This window comes from Triturus cristatus, chromosome 12, assembly GCF_964204655.1.
Source record: "Triturus cristatus chromosome 12, aTriCri1.1, whole genome shotgun sequence".
NCBI lineage: Eukaryota > Metazoa > Chordata > Amphibia > Caudata > Salamandridae > Triturus > Triturus cristatus.
In genome coordinates this window covers 107,076,701-107,096,082 of record NC_140595.1, presented here as the reverse complement: position 1 = coordinate 107,096,082, position 19,382 = coordinate 107,076,701, and the positions used below count along the sequence as shown (strand labels likewise).

Here is a 19,382-nt window from a genome sequence, read left to right as displayed (position 1 = left end):
GTACAGTGTGGTCCTGCCTTATGTGGCCTATGTGCTACAACGTGTATAAGACGGCCATCTGTTACCAAGGAGACGTTGATGAATAGAATAATGTTCCAGCAGCAACTGAACGATCTGATGAATATTGAAATAGATTCCGATCTTGACTAGTGCTTGCCTACATGAGGGCAAAAGGAGCGTCTGAGGTTCCGTGTGGGGCGGAACGACACTTTTTGGGTGGTGACGAATATGGGTGAGTTGGGTATCTATGAACCGCAAATGACGAGTATAGTGGGTGTACGCAGTTTCGCTACGCAACCACGTATGGTTCGTCTGATTTTTGGGTTTGTTCATCTGACCCCTTGGGTTCCATTTTAGATACGGCATCCATTTTGTTTCTTGCCCTCAAGTAGCCAGCGAACGGACTTTGTCCGCTTCGTGACCCTGGGACGCCCAAGCTTACATGAGGGACACGTGTTCTTTGGAGTATGACTTTTATGACGAGGGAAACGACACGACGAAGGCAGATGGCCCCTCTCAAGGCTCATCTTGCCGTGCCGGTCTATTGTTTCAGCCATGCGTACATTAGACACGGTGTCTCTGATCCCGTTATCAAGTTCCCTTTATTACTCCTAACACTCTTCTCTAATCTGTTGTGCATCCTTGTCCTTTCTTTGCATCTGTTCTTGTCCCTTCTCCTAATGTGTTTACGATCAGGATGGAATGTGTTTTATTGTAGAGAAGATATGTTTTTACAGTTGGGAACCGGCAGTACTGTGGTGATCATGTTCCGGCCTCCTGAAATATGAACGCGACCCTTTTGAAGTTTATTATGGGAACCGGGTTGTAATCTTTGTTCACTATACTGTTCTATGGGAAAAACGTGTATAAAAGGAGCGACCCACTTTTGCAAATTGAAGCAGTCTCCGAGAACCTACACGCTGTGTACTTCTTGTGACCTCTGTATCCCTGCAGTAAATAAACGCTGATCTCTGACGTCGCTGGAAGTGTCCCGTGTCTCTGTGTTTGGTACGCCAGAACAGGTAACCCGCGAAGGTTTCAGGTGTTGTTCCCTGGCACCGCTGGGTCTTAGAAAAACCCAGTCCTTCACTACAGTCCTGCTTCCTAAGAGACTCGCTAAATTTTTTGCAACTGAAAGACTGCACATGGCCCTTGCCCCACCACAGAGACCTGGAGCCCCACCCAGAGTGATTATTACCATCTTGTTTAATGTTCGTGACAGACGCTATCCTGCAGACAACGCGTTACGTGGTCCCTTTAATATTTGAGTGCCCCTCTATCTCTACCTATACTGATTACACATAAAGGGTAAAGGACAAGCAAGAACTTTCCAATCAGTCAAGAGACGACCAATAGTAGGGGAAGGCCCTGTTCTTTTTCACCGCAGGAGATGCTAGTGACTGACTAAACTGGATGACACGCTGATCTGCCCAGGATCTGTTCCAATCGGGCTAGTCCCGACCAGAAACACAAAGTCGGTCTGCGCACAGCAGGTAACAACGCGGGTGCTGGAAGAGCCTGGAGGACGGCAAATTGTCAGATAGGATTCTGGTCTACCCCGATGTCATGCTGCGGGCCACTGAGGTGGTTCCTGACTTGAAGTGGACCTCCCAAGAACAGCAAGTGGACTAGGGCCTGGTTGGAGACAGATCAGGCCATAGCTGAGATCTAGCTGGCACTTGACCTACTGTAATCATGTGGCGTTCATTTGTCTGAGCCTTTGGCCAACATCGGCTGCCTGCTCCCAGTTGGGACCTCTTGTGAAGCACATGCTTGTGGGAAGAGGAGGGATGGGAGTGTTATATCATATTATTTCACCTGTTTTTCTGAATTCTGAAGTTGTGGTGTGGGGCAGCGATTGCTGACTCCACACTTGTCTATGCCTGGACAGGGTGGGATAGCTACACTGCCCAAGCAGAGGGGGGAGTTAGAGCATTGTCTTGAGTCTCATGTTGGGGTACTGTTGGGGAAGTTAGCTCTGCTTTTGTGCAAATGGGCCCTGCAAGGTGGGCTTTTTCGGTTTAATTACCAGTGGTGTAACTGTCAAAATGTATGGAAGGAGAAGTGATGTGTACATGAAGTATATAAATATATAAATAATGACTTCTCCCATGACGAAACTGATTGCCTAGAATGTTAGGGGGATATCCCTCTTTGAGAAACACAGAAATGTGTTTGCCTATCTTAAATGCTACAAGGTGGCAATATCATTCCTTCAGGAATTGCATGTGTGGGGGGATTGTATTCCTTGCCTGCGAAGGCGCTGGAGAGTGCAAATATGCACTACCGCATACTCCTGTTGTGCTCATTTGGGTGGCCCTAGGGTTCCCATTCTGTTGCAAGAATGATGTTGTTCACCCTGAGGGATGTTATGTCACTCTACATGGTTCCCTTGATGGCTGAGAGACTTTTATTATTAATGTATAGGCCCCCCAATGTTGATTGTCCAGAGCGTTTACCCGGTGTCCTAACAGCAGTGTCTCTCTACTGAGCTGTAGACTGTAATTGTGCCTTAAGTGAGACACTGGATTGGGAGCCTCCCAGGGTCCATGCTAAGCCTGCCTCACCACAGCGCTTCGAGATATGATGCACGGCGTGCCATTGTGCGATATCAACTGGGAGAGGCACCCATCGCAACAACTGTATTCTTGTTATATATGGGTACAAATAGTCAACTGGACTATTGTTTCGTAGCTGCGGAACTGACACCTAGGGTTACAGATGTGACATATCTGGCCCGTTACCTGTCAGACCATTCTCCTGTCTTGGTGTGTTGTGTAGGTGAGCCTGGTCATCCGGCAATCCATTTGTGGCTCCTCCATGCGGAGGCATTATCGGACCCCCACGTTTGCGGCTACGGTCAAAGAAACGTTGCTACATTACTTCCCTGACAACTTTGCTCGGTGAGTTGCAGAGCCTACAGGCAGCGGCTGCATATGTAGGGGGATAAAACAGGAGCAATGCTGGCCCAGTTTGTCCGCGGGTTTGTCCACGGGGGAGTCTCCTGAGTCCCCCATCCTGATGTTGTGCACTGACATAGGAGCTCTCGCCTCACAGAGGGCGATCAATGGGGTATTTTTTACCCATCTCAGTAATGCATATTCTGAACGGTTGTGTCCCTCCTTGGAGCCTTTGTGTAGATTTTTGGCATATGTCCCACTCCCAAGTCTTGATCCAGGAGATAGTAGGCCCTGGATGGTCAACTTTCTAAAGAAGAGATCCTAACCGCAGTTAGATGCCTTAAACCTGCAAAAGCAATGAGCTGCCAGGGGAGTTTTATCATAAATATCTGTATATTGTGGTTGACCACCTACTGGAGGTCTAGGAAGAGGCTTTATGGTCTGGTGTCTTGCCGGCCTACATGCGAGAGGCACTAGTTGTCATGATAATAAAGCTGGGTAGTGATCCAATGGGTACCTCTGTGTATAAGCCGATATCTCTCCTAATGAAAATTCTCAGCATTGTGCTGGCTACGCATCTTCTCCCTCAGTTGCCTACCCCGGTACTACCAGATCAATCTGGCTTTATTCAGAAGTGCAACACTCTCCACAATCCGAGAGGCTTGGCTCATGTATATCATGCTCCGTGGCTCCTGACTGATAGTTATGTCTTGACACTCCTTGGCACGGAACAGGCATTTGATTCCCTGAATTGGACATTCCTGTGGTAGGTGCTCCAGACGATGGGTTTGGGCTCTGGGTTCTACTGTTGGATTCCCCTCCTCTACTTTGATCCATGAGCCAGGGTGCGCTCAGGTGGAGTGGTCTCTGAGCCCTTCTGGGTGAGCAGAGGTACTAGACAAGGATGCCCTCTTTTGCCGCTCCTGTTTGCCATCGCCATGGAGCCCTTGGAAGAGACTCTGCAGCGAGCGATGGGGAATATGGTGACCGATGGAGAATATCACTGGGAGAGACCAACCAAGTGGTCTTCCTCTGCACCGATGATGCCCTGTTGTATCTGCGGCAACCAGCCCACTCAGCACCTATTCTGTTCAACATCAAGCAGCCCTTTGGGGAGCTCTCTGGTCTATGTGTCAACCAGGACAAATCAAAATTATTTGCACTGGGGAGACTGGTATGGCTCTCGGTGGATGAGCTTCCTTGGGGTGGGATTTCCCTGGGTGACGATGCAAGCCCGATACCGCGAAGTCTGTCTGACTCATACAACCCCTACGTGCCTCAAGCTTAATGTTGGAAGAGTGAATGAGGCGTTGCACTCCTTGATTAGGTTTTGGAAGGAGCTGCCCCTGTTCCTGATCGGCAGGATTGCAATTGTGAAAATGATCATACTGTCACAATGCATCTATGCCCTACAGAGTACTCCATAAGCAATCCCTAGGCAATATTTTCACACCCTAGATAGTTTGATAGTGGGCCTAATCCGGGGAACCAAGTGCCAAATAATTGCTCTAGCCACCCTAAAAGGAATGTGAAGTGAGTGGGGACTGGAGATCCTGCATCTAGAACTTTATTATATGGCAGCCCAACTGCAGCGTGCAATTCATTGGCTGGACATGGACGACAAATGGAAGAAACGGCTTCTGCAGGAAGCACATGAAGGGATACCCTTGCTGATCCTCTTTAGGTCTGGCATGGGGGCTGCCTCCACCTTTCCTTATCTGACAGGTAGGAGGGAGTGGTCCGTAGCATTTTCCAGTGGGCCCCATACACTCTGGATGTGCCTCTGTCGACAGTGAAACCCTTCTTGCAAATTGCTAACTCTATGTTGGTGCAGAAATAAAAGGATGGAGGTTGCAAAACTATGGTAGATCTACATTCTGGACAGTGCTTGATTATGAGGGAGGAGGTAATTGAAACCTTTTCCCTGGGTATGTGTCAATGCCTCCACTATATGAAAATGTCAAGCACGGCCCAGGAGGTGGGGCCGTCCATTCCTGATGAACCAACCCGGTCCAATATCTTGATTACACTGCTTTAAACGGCTCAGGGCCATAGGCTGATTTCCCAAGAATACAGACTCCATGTGACAATCTGTGGTGCTTCCTGTCCAGGCCAAGTGGGAGGCTATCATGGGGTAGCCCTCATCAGCTAAAAATTGGGTGATGTTCCATGAGGGGGTACGGACAGTCACCTCCAATGCACACTTTAAACTCTTGTAATATAATATTTTACATCTGACTTATCTTACTCCACAATTATTGCATGGCATCTACAATATTTGACCAGCTGGCTGCGCATGAAGTGGGGCTCAGATGGCAGATTTTCTGCATATGGTGTGGCCATGCTCACCCTTGTCCTCCTACGTGGAAGACATATTGTACAACATGGATACAGCTTCCGGTGGGACGTGTCAATGGAGATCCACCAAGTGTTGTTGCAACTGATTCCCTCTCCTGCCTAAAATAAATTAAGCAGGATGTTTGCCCTCCTTGGGTTGGTGCAGGCAAAATGACTCAGTCTGACACACCCCAAATACGTGGCATCGATGAAAGATATTTGTCAACGGGTGATCGCGGAGGAGGTGTAGATGAGAAATGTTTGTAAAGATGATAAACTTGAAGATGTTATATGAGACTGGATGGCTATCTTGGCTGCCCTGAGGGAGCATGGGGGAGTGACTGCCGCTGGGGACGGGTGACACATGACATTGCTTACACCCTAGGAATTTTGAAAGGGAGGAGATGTCACACTGGATACTAGTTGGATGCTCTACAAACATGTATGGGCTATCCACCTTGATTCCTTATTATGTTATCAGTAGAGGCATCACACAAAAGCAGACAGGGGGTAGTTGGGATGAGTTTCATGTGTTATGTATTGGCTTTAGGGGATTACAGGACACATGAATTGCCCTTCTTTGTAGTATCATTGCCTTGCATGAATGACAGTCTTTGATGTTTCTTCTGCACTACGGATTGTATTATATGGATATTTTCTACAAAGGCATTGTTCTTTCCTTTTGCCTCCCCCGAATGGGTCTGACTTATGCCACATTGTATGTATTTATGTTCCAGGTGTTTTTACACATGTTTAAAGAAACTGAGTAAGGCAACAGGACATGATACTTAAAGTAAGATCCTATGTGATGCCTTGTCCATATGCTCTCCATATAAACCAATCTATTTTTTTTTAATAAAAAGGGCATTAATATTTTGTAAATGAGCCATGAATTTCAGAAGATTTTATTGTTTCCCAAGTAGCCCAATTATGTCTTCTCAATCTTGCTTGTAGGATACCCTATCCCAGCTGAATGTCAAAGATCATTTAGAGTTTGATGGGCAAAGTCCATCAGTATGGCGGAGCACTTTACTCTGACCATACTGAGGGTTCACTGCCTGCCAAATTTAGAGTTGTCCTCTAGCCCTGTGCACAGTTCCACACATTAGCAGAAACCACTGTCATAGCAGTTCCTGTATTAAAGGTTTGACTGACAATACCGTCCAAATTATTGTACCATCTGTCCAACTTTTAAAATATTTCTGGTTTTTTTTCAAAAAGAAAATCCCACGGTAAAGTTTTGTTTTTGAAAAAACTAAAACTAATGCCCCAACACTAAGGGAATTTTTTCCCATTGTACGGGTGCTAATTAAATGTTTGTTGCTGTCCCTTGGGGCGAGCAGTCAGAGAAGTATGTCAGCAATGGAGATGAAGAAGCCTCTGTCGTTGACATGCTTAAGGTCCACTCGTTGGTATATCAGGTGGCGGACCTTCAGTTTGGTGTAGAGGGTACTTCATCGCCTTTGTGACTTCTCAGCCAAACTCTAACTCAGCCCCATACTGGTAAGTAACATGAACTTGATTAGCTAATGCTCAAAGTTCATAAGTCCTTTCCAGTCTTAGTGCAGCTTGTGAAAATACATATTTGGTTCACTTTAGCTAATTTTTTTAATGTATTCCTGAAATTCCAGTTGAAATAAACCTAAAGATGTCTTGCCACCAGCTTTAATGTTTTAGTATCCAAAATGGAGTGTAACAACTAACTTCTAGCCAAGTGAGAGGGTGATTGCAAGGATCACCATTTGGATCTGTGAGCTGTATGCCCTACACACCTTAAATAAAACCTTAAGTGGCTTAATGTTTTTTTTAAACGTTTTAGGAGGAGTCCATCAGGATCAAAATGTAAGCAAATTTGAAGTCTCGTCCACCTTAAGAATACTCAGCAAGGAACATGTGCTAGCTTAGTCTTATCCATTCTTGCTGAGAACAGTCTACATACATAGAATATCTATTCAAGCTTACCTTGTAGACCCCCAGGACTATTATACATGTTTTTCACAGGATGGCTTTGTGGATCATTGGTTAGAGTCTTGTACTCAGTTTTCTGAAGGGGAATGGAGTGTGAAATAGCTCCTAAAGTTATGACGGCCATAAAATATTACAGAGAGCCGACACTTTTACATCTTAGTGAAATGTAAAGAGAAGTCATGGGCTGGCCGAAAGGGTAAAAAACTAGGCTGGTATTTTAGATCGTTTGAAGGCTAAAGAGTAGTGATGTAGCTTGGTGAGAACATCTTACTGACTCTTATTTAACTATTGTAGTCTGCTCTTGGTGTGCATTACGTTAATTTTGACATGGTTATGTCTAGGCCTGAGAATTTTCACACAGCCCTGTATCAAGGCACAGAACACAGTTGAGCTATACAATTCCCACATTGCACTGTATTCACAAGTTTTTCAGAATGAAGTTAATGTGTATGTTTGTAGCTGCCTGCCTAGAAAACCAAAGCATGCATGGTGTTAAATGTGTGTTGAATGTAATCTCTGATTCTTTCTTGGTTGTTTCTCTGTTATGGTCCTGAGAAGTCCTTGATGGAACTTGTTTGTTTCCTGACTTCAGTGCTTCTGCCAAACCTAATGCTTTTAAGTGCTGGAAAACACCCAAGATGTCCTGCTTTGTCCTGCAGGTGGCAGCTCAGAGGAGGACAAACTGGTCCAATGTAGGGACCGATGTCATGAGATTTTGATGTTCGTGAAAGATAGAGTGAAGAGAGTCAAGAATCGGCGCCACATTAAGATGTATCAGGCGCAGCTTGACACCACTGACCTAAAAAAGAAAAAAAATTACCCCGTGACCGCACAGTTTCAGGTAAACATTTTTTGTCTTCTTTGGGCACTTGACGGATTTTGTAGCTTATTTTTCAATATCAGTGCATAAAATTGATTAATGTCCATTTTTTCTACAATAGAACCTCAATTTAACCGCGAGGCGATTGATCCATGAGGGACCCCTAAAATGGAAGATAACAAAGGACAAAACTGTTGGTATGCACACTTCCCAACTAGCAGACCACTGTAATTTACCATCTGCCTTAGGCCCCATTTCCAAAGAAAAAGTTATTTTTGTTTGAATATAACTTGGGTGCTGTTTGACGAATATTCATGAAACGTTTAAAAAAACATGTTTTTCCACCTCAGCTCCTTTCTGGAAAATTATAGGGTGACCCATCAAGTCAGGCCGAGAAAAGGGCGGGAGCTCCCAAAATAAGTTTTCCCCATTCATTTTTCCATAGGAAAATTAGAAACAGCTGCAGTCAAAACGACTATACGTAATGGCCCGAAATTTGGCAGAAACCTAATTCGTGGTCCAGAAGGTGTGCTTTTTGTGAGTTGGTGTAAATCTGTTCCGTAGTTTGAAAAATTAAGGTTAAAAAACATTGTATATTTCATTCTGCTCAGGATCTGCACACATAACAGATCTTTAGATAGGATCTGATTGGCTGCCACCACATCTACAAAGATGGGGTGACCGTCAATTTAGGATTCAGGGACTCAGTCCTACATCCTACAAAAAAAGTGGGAAAAAAGTGCTGGGCAAAACAGCATCACTGCAACACCTGAATGACAGGAATAATAACAACACTGCGGATGGCTGGACCTATAGTTGCTTTAGGTCATGAGTTATAGTTGCTGGAGAATTTCATTGGCTTTGTTTTTTAAAACAGTATGTGCAAACTAGGGCTGGATGGAGTTTTCAGAGTTTCACTCTGCAGAATTCTGCAAAGTTGCAGAGAAACTCCGCTAAATTCCGCAGAGTTCTGGGATGGATGAACTGCTCAGCCAACCCTTGTCTGCCACACCACATCAAAATGTACAGACTGGTGCCCCCTGCAAAAATCACATTTTAAGTATGTGGGGCCAGGGGGCACAAGGGGACCAGGAGAAAGTGCAGGTCCTGTACCTTTCTCACCTGCGCATCACCAATACCAAGCTACAGGTACTCGTAGCTGCCACCGCTGCCACTGATCTCCTCTGCCAGTGCCAACATTTCCTTGTGGTTCACTGGCTTCTCTGGAGCTGTGGGAGAAATGAGAGCCGGTTTCACAGTCTGGGCTGCCCCTCCCTCACTGGCCCAGTATGGTACATACCGGTCATACTGTGCACAGTGCGGCAGGCACAGCGCCAGGCCATTGCTGCTGCTAGAAGGGCTCAGCGTAGCAGTCAGCATCAAGCCACAGTGCGGAGCACAGGTGGCAGATCCCGCAGACCCAGGCTTTTTTGGTGGTTACGTTTCTTTAACCATGTTTTGTTTTGTGAATTTCCAATTTTATTTTAATGTAGAGTAACCTATTATTACAATCCCGTACTATGACATCACTTTAACCCTTGTTTTTTTCAGTGAAAAAAGTAATAATATATAAATATACATTTATTTGTGTGTGTGCGCAAATGTAGTGTCAGTAGACTTACATGCTCAGCGTACACCTACCTTCTAGTGTTGGGGTTTGACTGATTTTCTTCAAAGAAGTTTTTGGAGTCACACAGTTTCTGCAACATGTGTTCTGGTAGTGAACGCATATGGGCACTGAACCATTATATATTATTTTTTACACCATCATGTTCACTCATTTTATTGACGTTCCCAGGACCCGTCTCGTGCCGTCCCATTGCAGAGACAGCTGCTTCAGAGTAGAGGCCCATCCTCGAAGTTTCAAAGGAAGCATGTTGAAAGGGAACGTCGGATCATTATTCACTCCTGCACAGGCAAGATCTCTGCCACTGGGAAGACTTTATACAATAAGTGAAGACTCTGCTTTAAGAATACCCCAAGCCCAGACACTTCTCTCCAAAAGGTGCCTCCTAAGAGGACTAAGGGCACTTCCCTTACCCCTCCTCCTTCTCCAACTCCTTCATCACCTCCACTTCTACCACTGACTTCATCACCTTCACCTGACCAGCCTCACCTCTTATGACTTCTTCTCAGTGGTCACTTGAGTCCTATTCAGACACAGGTAGCCCTACTCCTGACTCTCCAGTAGAGGACTTTGGTGTGCCACTCTACCTTCACCCAATGGACGTTGCTTGGGAGGACTACGACGTGGACCCACTGGTGGATCCTGACCATGACAGTGTCCCTGTTGCCAATGTGGTTGGCCTCCTGACTTACTATGACAGAGCCCAATGGGAAGAGGTTGTGGCCTTACTCCAACATCTCCCTGACCAGTACTGGAATAGGGGAGCAGAGACTGTTGAGGATGGGAAGGCCATATCCAACGCTACCATTTGTTGTGTGTTAGATTCGGCTGATAAAGCTGACAGTGAGCTGAACACCTCAGTGATAGGCCTGGGCAAAAATTTCGTTCCGTTCGCGGAAATTGCGATAATTTGACATTTTTGCGTTCCGCGGAGAGCGCGAAAATGTCAAAAATTCCGGTTTCCGCAGCTTGGCGATAATTTGTTTCTTGCTCGCGCTGTAAAATAATACATTCTCGCGCGCGCGCGATCGCCTTACCTGAATCCCTGCGTTCGCCGACAAGTTTTCTTGATCCGGTCGCGTTCTCCATGAGATGTTGTATTGTTTTTAGCCATTTGCGCTGTCTCGCGACAGTTCGCGCCCGCAGTGACGTCATGCGTCGCGCGATCACGTCTTTCTTCTCGCGATCATGCACCGCGAGAACAACTCAAAACAAGATGGCCGCGCCCGCAAGCAACCACATGGGTAAGTTGGCGACCCGCAACCATGCAGAAAATCTCGCGAACATGCCGGAAAAAAACTTCCGCATCTTCGCGATATTTCTGCTTGTTTGCGATAATTTTAAACATTCTCGCGATAATTTGCGAAGGTTAATTCCGCAAATTCCGCCCACCCCTACTCAGTGATCCTCCATCGCCACTCTTGGATGCATGTCTCAGGTTTCAAAAGTAGGAAGTTTAACAACATCTCGTTAAGCTGCCCTTCACCGGAGAATACCTTTTCGGTCCCCAGGTTGGTGAGATGTTGGAAAAGATGAAGAAGGACACTGGCCTTGCTAAGGCCATGGGTGCCCTTCAGGTTCCTTCAGCTGAAGCTCCTTTCTGCAACAGACAATGAGTAGGTCCAAGGCAACTTCTACTGATTCCACACTGTCACATCAACACCAGCAGCAGGCTAACTGCAAACAGGGAGTTAGAAGTTATGCAAGGGCATCTTCGGGAGTAACAACTCAAAAGGTTGAGGCAGAGCTCCTTCCGCCAGGAGAGCCTCTATCTTCAGGCATTGACTTGCATGAATATCCCCCTTCCCACTCCCAATCCCACTACACCTGTTGGGAGGAAGCTTTAGGGATATCTACCCCTTTGGAGACCACAGAACAGTGAGTTCTATCCATCATTAAGTACTGCTACTGCCCTGAGCTCATGTCAACCCTACCAAACATCCCTCCTCGCACACATACACCATCAATCCAGCACACTTTGCTCTACTCAAACGGACCATAGAGTCAATGCCCCTCAACATCGAGCAAGGGTTTTTAAACCCTGTACTTTCTCATACCCCACAACGACAACTTCCTCAGGCGTCTTTGAGCTTAGGCCTCTCAGCAGATACATCCTCTCAGAACATTTCCATATGATCATCCTATAGTATGTAATCCCCCTGCTTTAGCCAGGGCACTTTATGGCCCACTAGACCTAAAGGGTGCCTACTTTCACCCCCATCCCTCCGGCCCATCAATGCTACCTCAGCTTCAAGGTTAGAGCTACTAGTTCAAAGTGGTGCCCTTTGGAGTCACCACAGCCCCAAGAGTTTTCACGAAATGTCTTTCTGTGGTAGCTGCTCATCTCAGAAGGGAGTGGACTCACCTTTTCCTCTTCTTTGATGACTGGTTGATCAAGACTGTAAGCCGATAAGACTGCTGAGTCAGCACCCAAGGTGCAATCTTCCTGCTTCACCAAGTAGGTTTTACAGTCTATGCCACCAAGTCCCACCTACAACCACTTCAGGTCTAATACTTTCTTTGGTCAATCCTCAATGCAGTCTCGGTTAAAGCCCACTGAAGCGAGCAAAGGGTAGCTGTATTCCAACAGCTACTGCCTCTTGTTCAGCCACTCTGTCCTTTCACAGTGCAAATATTGATGCCTCCTGGCACAACGGCTAGAATCCGAGGGTCACTGAGAGGATCTAGTGTTGATAAGGGCCTGCACCCATTTATCTCTGCAGTGGTGCAACAACAACAATCTTTTGTGTGGCAGGCCCTTCGCAGACCAGGTACCACAGTTGACCATTACCACAGCCTCATCTCTCGACAGTTCGTAAGTACATTTGAACAACATGACAATCTATAATCTGTGCCTACCTCATCATGCTCTTAATATAAAACATCTTGAACTTTTCTCCATACATCTAGCCCTCAAAGCTGATGTACTGGACATTCAGGGCAAGGTGGTGTTTTTGTGAACTGATAACATGACTGCCTTGTTTTACATGCAAATACAAGGTGAAACACACTCTCCTCAACTATCAGCACTAGCTCAGTGAATTTGGCACTGGGCAATTTCCACCTTGTGTGTCTCCAGGCAGAGTTCCTCTGGCAGTGGATAGCGACTTTGCAGACTTGCTCAGCAGGATGCAGCAACAAGACCATGAGTGGGAACTCCACCCACCAGCCCTACTCACGTATGTTTGGCGAGCGTGGTACCTCAGATATAGACCTCTTTGCCGCCTTGCACCTAGAAGCTATTGCTGCATAAATACAGAATATGGAACATGTTCTATTCAAGACCCCTATTCTAAAAGCCTTAATGAAGGGCTTTAAATGTATCAGCCCCCCTAGAGCGCCACCTGCACTAGTCTGATCAACATAATGATAGGTCTGCCCTTCAAGCCACTGCATTCTTATATTTTCCAGTTTCTTTCCTGGAAGGTCGCCTTTTTAGTAGCCATAACATCACTCAACGGTGTAAGTTAACTATAATCCCTCTCACTACTAGAGCTTTTTGTCCAGGTACACAATGACAGGGTGGTCCTTAGAACCAACTGTAAGGATGGTCTCCTCTTTCCAACTTAACCAGACACTTGAGCTTCCGGTCTTCTTACCCCAGCGTTTCTCGGAACCAGAGAGATCCCTTCACACACTTGATGTCAAGTTTGCTTTCATGTATTATAGAGATAGGACGAAGTATTTTTGCAAAACACAACAGGTTTTTGTTGCTTTACACTCCCTTAGAAAGGCCATTCCATTCCTAAGCCACGGATAGCCTGGTAGGTTGTTAAATGTATTTATATTTGTTGCCTTAAAGCCAAAAGAAACCTACCTACTACCAGACGTCGCAGCTGGCAGCCATCAACAGATGGGCATTCGGTCCACATGACGACCCTAATTTCCGGACAGACCACTGGCTGCTGGGGAATGGGGGGTACAACAGGGCACTCTATACGAACTATCGTAAACTGCGGTTGACCGGTCCCACGGCTCGCACGGTGGAGGTATGGCACAAAGTCCAGCGTAAGCTGGGGTGGCATAACCGCCTTACTAAGGCTACCCCGTTGTGGAAACCAGACATCTTAGGCCATTTTAGTGCATGCCTGGGGTTTGATAAGTGGGACTTGATTGGGATTTCCAGTGTTGGGGACCTCTGGTTCAAGGGTAAAAAGGCCACGTTTGCAGACTTTCAAGCGAAATATCACCTCGCCTCCTCGGAGACCTTTAGATATTTACAAATCAGCCACGCAATTGACTCAGCCCTCCCTGGGGATGCTCCCCTTCCATATTCCTCCCCCTTGGAAGATCGCTTTTTGTTAGATCCCATGGATCGCAAAGCTATATCCCTCACGTACAAAAAATTAGCAAACAACCGGACGGACCCTATGCTGAAATTGAGGGGAAGTTGGGAGAGTGACCTGGGGGAGATGGACGACGATGACTGGTGGGAGGCGCTCGCTTCCCCTAGGGAGGTGGCGATTCCACTGAGACTCCGACTGATTCAGCTTAAGATTCTCCACAGGGTCTACTTTGATGCAACGCTATTGTTTTGGCTGGGTAGAAGACTGAACTCACTTTGTTTACGACGCTGCAACCAGACTGGTACCTTCACGCACATACTCTGGGACTGCCCTCACATCCAAATTTATTGGACAGATGTCACTCGGCAGCTTACTAGGGCCTCTGGCAAACCCATCCATCCCTCCCCCAAGGTCTGCCTCCTTCATATTTAGGATGCCACAGACCTCAACCAGATGTAACAATCATGGGCGACTATGGGGTGGACCATAGCCAAATGTAATATTGCTCAGAAGTGGGGATCCAATGTGCTGCCACGGGTGAGAGATTTGGCGTCCAGCACGGACTATGCCATGGTAACTGAAGCACGGTGTTCAAGGGGCATGAATGCCCCAAAAAGTGGGATAGTAAGTGGGGAAAGTGGAATAAATATCGAGGGGACATATGCATTTCTCCCACGGTGGAACTGAGAAGGGAGATGCGGACACTGGCGGAACTATGGGATGGGGCGGAGCGGTCCTAACCACCGTGTGGCTACTCCTATTACTCCAAAGTGTAAACAATACGCACCTGCTCTCCATTGTTTCTGATCTCTGGAAAGAGGGAACCATTGTTATGACTGCCATGGTACCGGGCTAGACACCATGTTAAGTGTCCTCTTAATCTGCATAACTGGTAATGTAGCCTATTGTATCCTCTGCCTTGCCACTGCTAACTCTGTATTGCCTGACATGTGTGCCATTTATTATCAATAAAATTGTTATATAAAAAAAAAAAGAAACCTACCTGCCCTCCCCATGCCTCACTCTGCCTGCAAATAGGGTGTCATTATTTGGAAGGCTGCTACCTGGTTCGATCCATGCATCTTAACAAAGCACTATTGTACAGACATTCTGGTATGGCTACAGACTACGAAAGGTCAGAGTGTCATAAAGACTTTGTTTCAGACCTTTGCCCCATTCACTGGCTAGTCACCACATAGGATAGTACAGCTTTACTGTCCATGCAGAGCATGTGTATCTATGGGCACAAATGCTAAGAATGGATTTTGCTCCTTTCCCTGTAAGCATCGGTTAATCGCATGTATTGCTGTAGATCTGCTTGCGCCCACCTGCCTCCCAAGAAGCCAGTGTTTTCTACAAATATCTTCAATCTACATGAAGATTGACACTACACACATGGCCACTGTCTTATCCTACTCACTACTCCATACCTACTCTGACCCACTGTGTGGAAACCAATCTACCAATGAAGTCGGTGCCAATGCGTGTCACTACTAGAGGTGGAGGCCTCACTGAGAACTCATGACTGAAAAATGTGCAACAGCAAGAGCCAAACACTAGACAGCAGAAGTATGCAGAGGATGTGAATCTACAGCACTGCACGCTATGAACAGATCCTAACAATGTAAGTAACATTTTCCTTCTAGTCAGTAGTGTTACAAACATAAATTAAAATTGGTTATATAGAAATATTAATGTAAAGAATACTTCAATACTAAAGTACCCCAAGATGAATTCTCTTTTTCCCCTTCTTCTGAAAGAATACTCGGATGAAGGCTGCTAACATTCAAAATGCCTCCCTTGCATGAAGACTGTAGAGAGAGACTCTTTATATGCCTTCAGTTTCTCTCCGGTCTAGCTAAAAAAGGGCCTTGCTCCTCTTCACAGCAATGCTAGTACTCAAGTCACCTATGTTGCTTATGGATTATAAGTTCATTCATCAGACCTCAGCCCCGTGAACTGCTAACAACAATTACTGACTAGTAGCCTTCACGAAAACATTGATGGCACATATGCCACAATGCTCCCCACTAAATCTATCCATGAGCAACAATTTTGGTTCTTTCACAAACTTTTGATTCACAGACGTATGAAGTTTGGCAGAGAGGAAACACTATACACCTCTTGGACACAGTTCCCTTCGCTCATACACCAGGTCTCCCATTCAATAAATTTGGTGATCACTGTTATCAAAGGCTTTGTTGAAAAGAGGAATCTAGGAGTCATTTTTAGGTCTCGCTGAGCCCCAGCGCTTGCGCTGGCTCGAAGAGACATTTTGTAAGTGGGAATTTCAAAGTGCTGCTGGCTGGCCTAACGCTTGCGTTCACGCGATCGTGCACGTGCGCAGCCGGCCGCCAGCAGCACTTTGAAAACTCGTGCGTCATCGCGATCACTTTCGCTTTCAGAGCGATCGTGATGACGCACGCTTTCAATGCTTGTTTTCTTCAGGTGTAGGGTCGCGTTTGACCCGACTCTAGAAATGCTTACATGCGCATGCTTTCAATGCTTGTTTTCTTCAGGTGTAGGGTCGCGTTTGACCCGACTCTAATGCTTACATGTCATGCCCTGCTTTGTATGTGCGCGCAACGACGACACACTGCCACAAGCATTGGACGCACGGACTGGAAAGAGTGCTACGCTCACTGACTCCGTAAAACTGCACAGCTTAATGCGTTAATTGTAGTGGGTTCTCAGCATGTGGTTTTCGTTCCTTGCCTGTGTTTGTGCTCACTCTGCTCTGCTATCCTGCAGCCAGCTCGTGATCCCCAGGGTCAGCCTGAAGTCACATTACGAGTTGCTGGCGCCAGCATCGGGCTTGAGTACCGCACCTTCTTCGCCTCCAGGAGAGTTGTCCCCAGGGCGCAGAGGGGGATATTCTCCCCGGGCAGGTTCCGTTGCCGAGATGCGGTGGTTTGTGGACTGCTTTAAACGGGTATAGAGTATATCCGGAGCTTACGCTGCGAAATTTGCAAACGTGTACGTTAGCTACAACTGAATCACTCGAATATAAGATCCTTCTTCTGCACACCTTCATTGGTTTACACCGCTTATGGCGCCTCGGCGGCCACCGTTTCATGAGGTAGAAAGAACACTCGTTTCTAATATGCAAAGTTGTCTCTGTCATAACTGATGCGATCATATCAGCGAGAAGAGTGACTTTAAGGAAAGTGACAAAAACTCAGCGTAAAGTGCCCCTTAGACTATTCAGCCCGTCTACGTTATTTCACCAGTGACCCGTGTCAGATAGAAGGGCACATCCACAAGCTTTAGCAGGTGGATTCGTGAATGGCCTGGCAGGTGCATCTCCTTCGACTCAGAAATGTTCAAATATACAATGTATATACAGACAATGTACTCCTTCCTACCTCTCTGAAATTTGGCAAGGTTAGAGGACACATTTCTACAACATTTTCTCCAGGCAAAAACGAAGGCTGATGTGTTTTTGCCAGTTTTTGGTTCTTGTTTTTATAGAAATGGAGCACACAGACTGAGTTCCAGCTGTTTATATTTCATTATTGCAAACTGTCAGAGAATGTGTGTCGCCGAGTGACCCGCACATGCTAGTGTCTTGATTACATTTCGTACACCCAGGAATTCTGCCTGAAATTTGTGGTGATTAATGAAAAATTAGCTGGTGGAGGTGCGGGGGGGGGGAGGGCGTATTTGCTGTGGAGTGCATCCCACAGAATACAGATTTGTTGTCTCATATTGTTCTGGTTGGTTTGCCTCACGTTTCTTTACTCGCCATACCATTTAAGTTACTTGATATTCAATGCACTAACAATTTGGGGAATTCAAAACCCCCATGTATGACACTAGAGAATTCCCCAATGAATGAAGGCTCTTCAAGGCCATTCATTACGTCGAGGATAATGGATGCATTATGATTCGACCAGCCTTGCCTACCAACGTCATCGGAATCGCACACTTCAGGGCTGAAGGTCTTGTTTACAGAAATGCTACAATACAGAGATTTTTTGCGGAAAAAGGGTTACTAGTGTGTGTTATGGTTCAAGGTTCTCATGCACAGGACAATTAAAACTGTTGAACTGGGAGATGACCTGTCATGAAGGCAGACACTCAAACAGTACATTTTTTTTTACTTAAAACCTAATAGCATATTTCTTTCGCCTGTGGGGGTTTGTTGAACCCACAGTCTGTCAGCAGCACCATACTGTAAAATCAGTGCCCTGGTTTTTGTCCTGATGCCTAGAAGGGGCATATTATATAACATACTGCAAAGTGCCATTGTGCACAGGCTGTGTCCCGATACAAAAATGCATGCTGGCTCTTGCATTGGCGCAGTGTTTGTGTGCTTCTACCCATGACAGCAAGAAGCAGAGTCTAGTTGTTGCAAGTTCATCTGCTGCTCTTTCAACTTTTGGCTCTGGCTTCCCTGGCCCGTGAGGGGAGACTTGACTTCATAGCCAATAGGTCTCGCCTTTGGGACCTTATAAGTGCTTAGCCATGCAACAGTTGATGTTGTTGCACCAAGGATATTGTGCTGCATAACTAAATACTTATATAACTTATAACTAAATACTTATAAGGTCCCAAAAGCGAGACCTATTGGCTATGCCAATGCTTGTTTACTTTGATCCATTACTGGATTTTGAGATGTTGAAGTGAGCTACTGTTTCTCTTAAGGTTTCCTGATGATTGTCTTCCATTTATGGACACCAAAAATATTTTATATGGGCAGTTCAATGAATTTGTTAGATCTGAACTAGTATTTTACGGTGGCAAACTTAAGCAAATCATAAACGAAACCATGTGGATGTCAGTGGAAAGTCTAAATGGGCTTGTGCATGTTACACTAATACTGAGGAAGAAGTGGTAAGATGTGATATCTAAAGGAGATCCTACACAACCTCACCTCCTCCTACGGGTTGAAAGAAACTGTACAAGCTAATCAAAGCTAAGAGAAATGTGGAAAAGATCACAAACTGAGACAGACCAAAATGTCTTCAGGTACAAAGATCAAGGTCACTTTGCTTTTGTAGTTAACCCTGACAATAAATGTTGCAAGTCATCTTCCATTTATACAATATCTTGGATATATTCTTTTACCCAGAACGTGTGTGTAAAAGGTCTCTTTGCACACAATCTCAAATATTGAAAACTAGGAAGTATAGGAAAGTGACCCTTTTTGCATGGTTGCCCCCACTTTTTGCCTAAATGTTGATGTATTTTGACTAAGTGTGCCCCGGGCTCCTGCCAACCAGGTACCCAGGGCCTATGTTCCTTCCCTAAACCTGTAATGTTGCAAAACCCAATTGGCACCTCTCTGGCCACATGTAAGTCCCTTGTAAGAGGTACCATAGGTACCAAGGGCACTGTGACCAGGGAAGGTCTCAAAGGGCTGCAGCACTTATTGTGCCACCGTTAGCGATCCTGTACCTTCACAAACACACACTCCCCTTGCAGGCTGCGTGTTTTGGAGC

General features: G+C 45.9%; 1 protein-coding gene across 1 annotated transcript in view; it reads left to right on the top strand.

Annotated features, from left to right (window-relative positions):
- LOC146772766 (rho guanine nucleotide exchange factor 11-like) overlaps positions 1–19,382 on the top strand; it is a 288,100-nt gene that overhangs the window by 111,832 nt on the left and 156,886 nt on the right. Inside the window, 2 exon segments of the mRNA XM_085637030.1 lie at positions 7,865–8,046; positions 8,147–8,222. Of these exon segments, the coding sequence (XP_085493156.1) occupies positions 7,865–8,046; positions 8,147–8,222 (258 nt within the window).